Below are 10,678 nucleotides of genomic sequence, written 5' to 3'. Positions count from 1 at the left end.
GAGGGGTGAGAGCAGTCTGCTGAGCCAAATTCCTTGGGGGCATCCATCTAGTCTCTTTCCCTAGTCCGGAGTTTCAGGGTCTTAGGTTTTCTCAACATACCTTGACCAATGAGTCCCACCTCTCATGCAAGGCTTGCCCCTTACTTGTGTCTGCTTTTACTTGACAGTTTATAAACGCCTCTTTTTAACCTATCAGAGACACCCTCTAGCCCTCATACTTAGCCTTTATTTGTTACATAACCTTGATTTCTCATGATCCTTCTTCAGGGAACCAGGGCATCTTAGTAAGAGACAACCACTTCCTCTGTTCTCATAGACATTGTCACCTCTGTGTCTTTCAAAGGCCTGAATCATCCCATTGGCAGAGGTTCCCCTCCATGGGACATTTTTCTTATTCACCGCTGATGAATCCCTTAGCCCTTAGGGCCCCCACTTTGTGCCCAGGAGTGTCCACATCCCAAATATCCCTCACAATGAGGCCCTCTTAGCCCCCTGAGTGATGAGTGAGCCAGACCCCAAACCCCATCTTGCTACCTGTCTTCTTTGGCTGTTCCTGCTACTATCTATATTAGTTAAGGGCCTCAAAGAAACAGATGCCAAGAGGAATAGATGCACAAATGATTTGTTGGGAGAAACGCTTGGGAAAGATAAAGGGAGGGAGAGAAAGAGTAGGTTTAAAAAAAAGAAAAAGAAAAACAACCTTCAGATTGCAATTCAGGCCTGAAACCTGTTAAGAAGAGAGAGGCAGGAGGATTGGATGAGGAGAGCCTGGGGCTACAGTGCTGTTCTGGGTAGGTGTCAGCCAGACCAAGAAGGTGTCAGTCCCCAAGCCAGAGTGGCCTGACAGTGGCCAAATAATGTCCAGATCAGGCAGGAATGGCCCATTTCTGGTACTCCCCTGTGTTTAGTCAGTGGCTAGAAATGCCCAAGGGAAGCATGACCTGGTATGAATGTCGCAGTAGATCTGAAGGTACAGCAGCTGGACGTGTCAATTAGCCATGCTCCTCAAGGCAGGTTCTCTTGAAAGATGATCTAAACAGCACCCCTCCGTGTCCTCCACAGGGGACCATGTAATTTATGGTCTGAACAAGATCACTTGTAAGTGTGAAATGAACATGGGTCATAATCCAGGACAAAGGCATAAACTGGGAGCACCCAGGCAAACTAAGACATACGGTTACCATCACTGTCAGTAATATTTGACACAGTTCATAATTCCATCCTTCTTCAAACACTGTGTTTATTTGGCTTCCAGGATTCCACGGGCTCTTGATTTTCATGCTACCTTTCTGACACCTCCTTCTCAGTCTTATTTGCTAGTCTCTCCTCGGCTCCCTAATGTCTTAACATGGAAAGACCTTGGCTTCTGCCCTCAGCCCTTCCTTCTTATTTATCCACACTGCTGGTTGAACTGGGCCAGTCTCGTGGCTAGTCTCAGCCGTATCAATACACTGACAACTCTCCAGCCAGAACCCCCTTGTTAATCCCCTCTCCCACTGCATATTCAGCTTCTCCCCTTAGGTCTCTAAGAATCCTCTCAAAACTAACACATCCTAAACTGAACCTCTAATTGCCATGTCACCTCTCAAAATGAATCTTCTCCCCTTTGGTCTTTCCCATCTGATAAGTGGTAACGTACGTTCCTCCCACTGCTCAGGTTGAAAATCTTAATCTTTTCTTCTCTTGTACTCCATATGTAATCCATCAGCAAAACCTTCAGACGAAACTTAGAATCAACCGCTTTCTTCACTTTTACTGCTATTTCATCTCCTTCCCTGCCAAGCCATCATCATCTCATGGTTAATCATCATAACTTTCTAACATTTTCCTTTTTTTACCTCTCTGTCCCACCCTACTCTCAGCCCCTTCTTCACACAGGCTCTGAAATGATTCTTTTAAAACCAAATCAAATCATGTATTTTGTATGTTCAGAACCCCCCAGTGTCTTCCTATCAGGTAAAAAGTCAAAGTCCATATGGTGGCCTGCATGATCCAACCCCCACTACCACTCTCCTCTCGGCCCTTTCTTTTGTTTTACTCACTGTTAAGTTATATGAATTCCTTGTATATTTAGCCCAGCAGGCGCCTCTGTCCATGGAAATCTCCAGGCAAGAATGCTGGGGTAGGGAGTGGGTAGCCTTTCCCTTCTCCAGGGGATTTCCCGACCCAGGGATCAAACCCAGGTCTCCTACATTGCAGGCAGATTCTTTCCTGTCTGAGCCACCAGGGAAACCTGTATTTGGGGTATTAACCCTTTATCGCATTTATAATTCCAGTTATTTTCTCACATCCAGTAGATTGCTTTTTAATTTTGTTGATTTTTCTTTTTAACTGTGCAAAAGCTTTTTAATTTGATGTAGTTCCACTTGTTCAATTCTGCTTTTGCTTTTGGTGTCAGATTCAAAACATCATTGCCAAGACATATGTCAAGGAACTTACCACCTGTTTTCTTCTAGAAGCTTTAAGGTTTCAGGTCTTATATTCAAGCCTTTAATCCATTTTAAGTTAACTTTTGTTAACTAAAGGGAGCTGTAGATAAGAGAGTGATCCAGTTTCATTCTTTTACACAGGACTGTCCAATTTGCCCAACGCCATTTATTGAAGGGACAATCCTTTCCCCATTATACATTCTTACCTCCATATTTTGTCATAAATTAATTGACCATATATGCCTGTGTTTATTTCTGGCTTCTCTATTCTCTTCCACTGATCTATGTGTCTGTTTTATATCGATACCACTACTATTTTAATTCTATGGCTTTGTAATATAGTATGAAATCAGGAAACATGACGCTTCTAGCTTCCTTCTCCTTTCTCAAGATTGCTTTGGCTAATCAAGGTCTTTTTGTCTTCTTCAATTTTTTTAGTTAACATCTTATAGTTTTCAAAATATAGTTCATTTACTTCCTTGATTAGATTTATTCTTTTTGTTGCAGTCGTAATTGGGATTGTTTTCTTAATTTCTCTTTCTGATAGTTCATTATTAATGTAAAGTAAGGTGGCAGACTTTTGTGCATTAATTTTGTATCCTGTAACTTTACTGAATTTATTAGTGCTAATAGTCTTTTTATGGAGTCTTTAGAGTTTTCTATATATAATAGTATCTGCAAATAATGACAGTTTTACTTCTTCTTTGGATGTTTTTTATTTCTTTTTCTTGCCTAATTACTCTGGCTAGGACTCCAATACTGTTCTGAATAAAAGTGGTGAGAGTGGTCATCCCTGTCTTGTTTCTGACCTTAGAGGAAAAAGTTTCAGCTTTTCACTGTTGATTATGACATTAACGGAGTTTGTCATATACTGTCTTTATTATGTTGAGGTACATTCCCTCTATGCCCACTTTGCTGAGAGTTTTTAATCATAAATGGATGTGGAGTTTTGTCAAATGCTCTTTCTGCATCTACTGAGATGATCATATGATGTTTATCCATCATTTTGTTAATGCAGTATATCACACTGACTCATTTGTGAATGTTTAAAAATCTTTGCACCCTGGAATAAAGCCCACTTAATCATGATGTATCATCCTTTTAATGTATTGTCATACATACTTTTATTTTTTATTTTTACTATGTCTTCTCCCCCATCTAGAATGCTAGAATGTAGCCACCATCAAGGCAGAGACTAGCACCTATGCTTTCTGTGTAATAAACATTCAATAAATATTTATGAATGAATGAATCTACATGGGAACACTAAACTACAGTGTATCCATCCTAAGGGGTTGTATGCAGTTATTAGAAAAACAAGGAATTTTTAATGATAAGAGAGAAATCATGTGCAAAAAAGTAAGTGGGAAAAAAAGGATAAACTAACCCAGCCATGAAAATAAGCTCACAGTGAGGAAGAAATAAAGAAACCTAAAAGGAAATATTCTGAGTTACATACAATGGCATTTGGGTTGTATATGTTGGCCCTTTGTTTCTTCTGGTTGTTAAGAAGCCGAGAAGGATTGCGATAGGTCTTCTAGTTTGGGCAACCCAGAGCCTTGATCAACTGTAAACAAGCAACACTGAATGGGCTCCTCTTTACCAAAGAGAGAAAGTCAAGGAGAAGTCAAGGACAACTGAACATCTATTCCACATCCATAAGGCCATTCCGAGGATAAAAGTTTGAGTTTACAATGAGGGAGAAAACTGATTTTTTTGTCTCCTTTAATATCCTTTACCATCATTTCAAGGACTTTCAGCATTTCAGGCTCATCTAAGTCTGATCTGAAACTCAAAGCAGTCCACAAATTTCTGTAATATATCTAGGTCTCAAGAGATAACTCAGGATCAAAAGAATCCTCATAAGTGTCCCTCTCAGCAATATACCAGTCTTCTGGCATCTCTTTTATGAGCTAAAAGTGAACTTATGAAATGTGTTGGAAAAGGATGATGAGAAAGCCAATTCACCCATTAAATGTGAATACTTACTTTATATTAAAGATACAAAGGGTTGAAAGACACCACCTGAGTTTGGAAAGCTTGCAATTTATTCAAGTTAATAAAACATATAGAAATAAGGTAGAAATACCATACCACAATACCATGATTGCCAGTTAACAAGACATAAAGACAAGAGCAGCAGTAATTCTGATAAGAAGGAGGGGAGGGAGTTAGAGACAAGCCTTTCCAACAAGTTGGAATATGAGCTGACCCTAAAGGATGTCTGGAATTTAGACAAGCAGAGAAGAATAGGTGAGAACATTCCAATAGGCCAGGGAAAACCAGGATGGGTAAGCAACACAGAATATCTGAGATCAGGGACAGGTTCTTTTCTCCAGGACATTTTGAATAAAGCATTTGCAGCAGAATTATGGCAACATATTAATTTTATCCAGGTAAATCTTTGTTCAGCTGGCAATGTTAAAAAAAATGTTTTTGATTTTCAACTTAAATATTTTTCTTACAGACTGTTTCTTTTCCTTGAACAATTTAAAATGAAGGTTAGAGTTATTGATTGGCTTTGTATTGTTTTGTTTTGTTTATACCAATTATAACTTCTGCCTTTGGGAGCCATAATTTCTCTCAAGTATAATATTCCCAGGTCATTTTTGCAGATAGAAAAATTTATCAATGAGATTTTATTCTTCTGTTAATTTTTAGTGAATAACACATTTTAACTAGTGCCGATTTTAGCCATAGCCAATTTTTCCCTCTTGATTACGAAATCTAATTTTTCCAGAATAAACTTACAGTTTTCAATATTATCAGCCATTTGTATTTTTATCAATTACTTTGATCTATAATAAATTTTCCTATGAGATTTCAGCCACTGTCTATTTTATGTTGTAGTAAATATTTCTACCAATACCATTTATTATGAATTAATTTTAAAAGTCTAATAATTTGCACTTATATCCTAGCTAAAGCATGATAATTTATGGGCTGTTCTCCTCAGATATTCTGTAAATCTATTATCCAGGTTGTAATGCAAGTGTATTGTACCAAAAATTCAATTCTTCTATATGTTTCTTTGTGCATTCCAAAATAAAGTTTCTGTATTACTTTGGCAGAGCAAAAGTCGTAGTTGCAAAAAACAGAAACTGACTCTGGCTGACTTAAAAGAAAAACATTTATTAAAAGGATATGGAGATAAGTCACAGAATCCTTGGGGGCGCTTGAGAACCGAACTCAGAGGCTATGGAGCAGGGAACCCCTGCTAGAAGCAGACAGCAGAACCAAGCCCCCAGTCTGCCTGCCCCGGCTGCCAGAGGCACCAGGCTCCAGGCTTGCTCTCCTGGCTCCCCTGGCCCTGGATGCTGCATTCTGGGAGCAGACTAACTCCACTTGCCACCGTGACCAGGGATGGCTCACCGGGGACCCTGTTTCTTTGCTTCCTTCTCTCTCAATTAGAAGCCTGTGGTGGGTGTGTCTGAGTGGTGGGGGCTCGGGTCACTGCCTGCCTTCGTATTGCATGAGATCTTAGGGAAGCAAATAGAACATGGCTCCCCATCTGAAAATAAAGGTAGGGGAACTCCCCAACAGGGGAAGTGGCATCATATGGTGGGCCAACAAAAAGAATGATCAATGCCCATTAAAAAGTCTGAAGATCAGAAAGAAAATACTCTGCCTTGTTCAGTGGATACTAGATGTGATAGAGTGGCCATGAATCCTGGACCTTTACTTGGGGCCTGTTCACCACAGAACAAACACACTGACCTCCCTGTGTACCTTACCACACAGCCTGTCATCGCTGCAAGTTCTCAGGCAGTGGACACATTTTAAAATGAACTAAATGATCCAAAGTGAAAATGGATCCATGTACTGCTTCCACAATAGTTTTAGCAAATGTTATTAGTATGATCAAAGTATTCGTTGTATCTTGTGAACATTCTGTATGCTGCAACTAAATAACACATCGAATACTTTCATTAGAACTGTTGTGAGAAGGCTTGAGGCTTTCTGATTTAAATGGGTAACTGCAAAGAATGACTGGCTTTAAATTAGTGTTTCCCTGAAGTGATTTTTTAATAGTTCTCATTATTTTGTATGGTTGCTTAAAATCATACAGCTTGAATTAACATTATATTATCATTTGTATTTAATTGTAAGGACAATTTCGTAGTAAATGTAATCATAAGTATTTTATGTAGAAAATAGATATGGCAAACAAACAAATCTATATTAGCTAATTCCTATAGTATTAATAGCACACATTCACAGAGTCATTTGTATATGATCCAACGACCATGGAATGCTAAACTTTAGGACATAGAGATCTTCATGGTCCTCTTTGCAATATGATTGAGACTGCTGTTCCAAGACTCCAAAAAACAAAATATTTTACAGTAGTCATTAAGGACAATTTTTTTTTGTATTAATAGCTTTCTTAAATGATTTGTGTCTTGGGTGCTGGTTCCTTCTTTACGTGTAGAGTTATTTAGTCATTTCCTTCGTCCTGCTTGGGATAATCTGTAGTTCACTTGGCCCCCTGAGCACACTTGTTTTCCTCCTTCAGGTCTTTGAACGTAAGTGTTTTTTTTCTATCTAACTAAAATGTTGCTCTTAGAGTCCAGACTGAAGGGTGGGAAGGGGCCTAAGGGACCTCAGGGCAAAGAATTACAGTTTCATTTCCAGACTCATTAGTCTTTCTAAGCTTTTCAAATGCTTATAGGTTCACCACAGAATTCTGCTCAAGGTTAGACTGTTGGTATGGAGATTGTCTCAACCTAAACCAAATGGCTCTTAGAACCAAAATTAGAATACAGGAGAGTATTAATTTGATACTTTATGGGCTGTTCTCCTCAGATATTCTGTAAATTTCTCTATTATCCAGATTGTAATGCAAGTGTATTGTACCAAAAATCCAATTCTTCTATACGTTTCTTTGTCCAGTGTTAATTTGGAGTCACAGACCACCACACCACAACATCTATCACTCTACTAGGTTTTCTTTCAGTGACCACTTAATGGGAGGAGTGTTTATCTCAACCCTGCATGTCCCAAACAGAGCTATTAATCAAACCCATCTCCATATCCACTGTGAGTGAGGCAGGCATAGTTCAGGCCTTCAGGCTTGCCAGGAGGGCAGTAAGCCACTTGTTTTTCTTGGCAGATAGCTTTGTCTGCATGTGGTTCCTTCTCTTCTTTCCTCAGACCACAAGATTCAGATTCCTTAGAGCCTAGAGGACCCTCAGAATTGGCTTCACCTTGTTTGCATTCTGTAGCAAGTACCATGTAGTTTAACCCTTCTTGGTTCTTGGTTTCCATTAAAGCAACGGACGTAACGTCATCTGAATTCAAACAAATTGGATGACCATCTTCATCTGTGAAAAAAAACCAAACATTATTCTAGCATCTATTTGGTTTCCTGTATTTGTAATATCCAGGCTCTATGAAAATTAGAAAAACACCAGCCTTGCTCATTGGTTCAGTAAACATTTATGATGACCATTGAGGGAATACAAAGATAAAAGACATGTTCCCTGCCCTTGATACTACTGCAGTCTAGTTACAGAGCAGAAGTAATAAAATGTGATGGAAGGTTACGTGTGCTTCTGTAAGAAAGGAATACATGAAGCAGTAAGAGCGTAGAGGTAACTCTGCCATAACAGGTGACACAGGCCTGGTCTTTGTGACAGAAATTAAGTGGCCCTAGGATGGCCCTTTTTGTATAAAGTACTTACCCTTTCATCTTGCCACATCGGCTAAAATATCCACCTTTAAAGATGTACTTTTTTAGATCAAGGAAGTCAATCATTTATTAAGCTAAGATTTATTGCCTGCATACTGCATACCAGGCTGTGTGCTAGGTATTGATGATATAACAGGGCACGAAACACATTTGTTGCTATTTGGGGTTTACACTCTAATGGGGGGATACAGACAATAAACTAGTGGACAACTAAATCTATGTCAGGTGGCGATAAACACTGACATGAAATATAATCATAATAATTGTTATTAATACTTACAGAGTACTAATTACATACCCGGCACTATTCTAAGCTATATGCATATATTAACTCATTCTTCCCCTATTAAGTAATTACTGGTACCATCTCCATTCAACACAGGAGGAAATTGAGGACAGAGAAGCTTAATACTTTGCTCAAGGTCACACAACTAGAATCTGAACCCAAACTGTCTGGCTCGAGTCTGTCCTCACATTCACCTCCCCAGGCAGAGAGAGGAGCTGCCATGCTGTGTGCAGAGGAAGCGGTGGGCAGTGTACCCTACCGGAGTCCTTGAGAGGGGCTGACTCCAGACGCACATGTGTGAGGTGGGGGTGCCTGCAGAAAAACGGATAGTCAGAGGGAAATCTGACCTTCTTCACAACTGTGCTCATATTATTTTCTTTTCTTACTTAAAGGCTGACCTTCGGGGAACACATGTAAATCCATGGCTGATTCATGTCAATGTATGGCAAAAACCACTACAATATTGTAAAGTAATTAGCCTCCAACTAACAAAAATAAATGAAAAATAAAAATAAAAAAATAAAGACTGACCTTCTTACCTAGAAACGTATAAAAATTCTATTGAAACCTAATAGCAGAGTTTCTGAAACATTCCACAAAATTCTAGGGAATCTACAAGATAAACATACACATGTATATTGTAGGAATTATTTATTTTTTATCCATGTTTTCCAATCCCTGAGTATTACTGCCTGGATGAAAAGTTTACAGTCAGAAATATAACTGTCCATTCACATAGCATCACATTTTACAAATCAGAAACATTTCAGTCAATAGATGAAGGTCCCTCCCTTTCTCCTAATGATACTTCCAGCACAAGAGCGTCCAAATGTGTGGGTGAGACCAGTCTGGCTGCCAAGCTTCTGTGCATACTCCAGGCTCGATTTATTTGGAAAGTATTTAAATTGAAATATCGGAAAAATTTAAACAATTTCAAAGGATGAAGGGAGGCACCATTGCACCTATTTATTCCCTGATGGAATTTAATGGATCTACCTATTAACCAGGGCTTCCCCAGTGGTTCAGCGATAAAGAATCTGCCTGCAATGCAGGAGACACAGAAGACATGGTTTTGATCCCTGGGTCAGGAAGATTCCCTGGAGTAGGGCAAGGCAACCCACTCCAGTATTTTTGCCTGGAGAATCCCCGTGGACAGAGGGGCCTGGCGGGCTAACAGTCCATGGGGTCCCAAAGAGTCAGACATGACTCAGTGACTTAGCACACATGCACACACCTATTACCAAGTTCCAAATCTGAACTACAAAGCTTATTTTATTATAAAAACATATGAATCACTGTTCTTGTTCTGTCTTAGTAGGTGTTTATTTCATTTTTCAGGCCCTCCCCCACTGCTGAATAACACAGAGGCCAGGCTGCAAGCTCTTTGTTATCACCCTATGTTCCTCTTCATTATTCCGATATCATTCTAGTATATTTCAAACCATGTGAATAGTCAGTTATTCTAAAATATCTCCCCCACAAAAATAAGCTTATCAGATGTTGAATTTGGTTAGTGCCTATGTGCTGAATATATATGGAAGGATCCAACTGTTATGATTATTGTCAATATGTACTGATAGCCATTGAGAAATGCATAAGAATAACTTGCTATGCATGAAAATAGCAATTAAAATATCAAAAAATGATAGGAAGAAATAGAATTAAACTGCCCAGTGGCCCAGATTATTGAGAAAACTAGGATGATATTCCTGAAGGGCTTAAAGAAATTCGGCTAAAAGAGTTTAAATTTCAACAAAAACATATGCTTATAACACACGTCTAGGTACTCACATTATCAGCCGCTTCACTGCCATACCTTTGGCTCATTAAATAGTATATTGGGAAACATGACTTAATTTTTTTGCCTACACTGGAAAAAAATTCTTTTCCATAAGGCAAATAAATTCTATTTTTACAAATTCTGGTGCAATATGTCAAAGAAAAATCATTAGCTCACTATTTCATCACTTCATAGTACTTAGGACAATATTTAGTAACTTGACCCTGGCAAGCTTTCAGCAATGAGTACATCTTCTTATTGCATAAGGAATTTATGAGAGATGGGGCGGGTTGTTTATTTTGATTTTAAAACTACTAAATAGAAAACTTGCAGGTTCTTAGAGCAGAGATCCTGAGCAAAGACGGCATGCACTTGGCAACCCTTGGTTTAAGAGGGAAATATTAAAATAAAGACTTCCAAGTAAGACAGGGTATTTACAGACGAGACATATGCCGGCTGACTGGCTATGTTTAGAACAGCAGAGGAGCATT

General features: G+C 39.0%; 1 protein-coding gene across 8 annotated transcripts in view; it reads right to left on the bottom strand.

The window, feature by feature from the left end:
• Positions 1-4,521: 4,521 nt before the first annotated feature.
• Positions 4,522-10,678, bottom strand: part of ROS1 (ROS proto-oncogene 1, receptor tyrosine kinase) — a 113,375-nt gene continuing 107,218 nt past the window's right edge. For 7 of the 8 annotated variants that reach the window (XM_061131998.1, XM_061131997.1, XM_061131995.1 and 4 more), the window contains one exon: positions 4,522-7,753. In XM_061131998.1, the coding sequence (XP_060987981.1) occupies positions 7,443-7,753 (311 nt within the window). In that variant the 3' untranslated portion in view covers positions 4,522-7,442. The remainder of the gene's footprint in view (positions 7,754-10,678) is intronic. The other variant, XR_009690993.1, reaches the window with a different exon arrangement.

This window comes from Dama dama, chromosome 28, assembly GCF_033118175.1.
Source record: "Dama dama isolate Ldn47 chromosome 28, ASM3311817v1, whole genome shotgun sequence".
Taxonomy (NCBI): Eukaryota; Metazoa; Chordata; class Mammalia; order Artiodactyla; family Cervidae; genus Dama; species Dama dama.
This window is presented reverse-complemented; position numbering and strand designations above follow the sequence as displayed.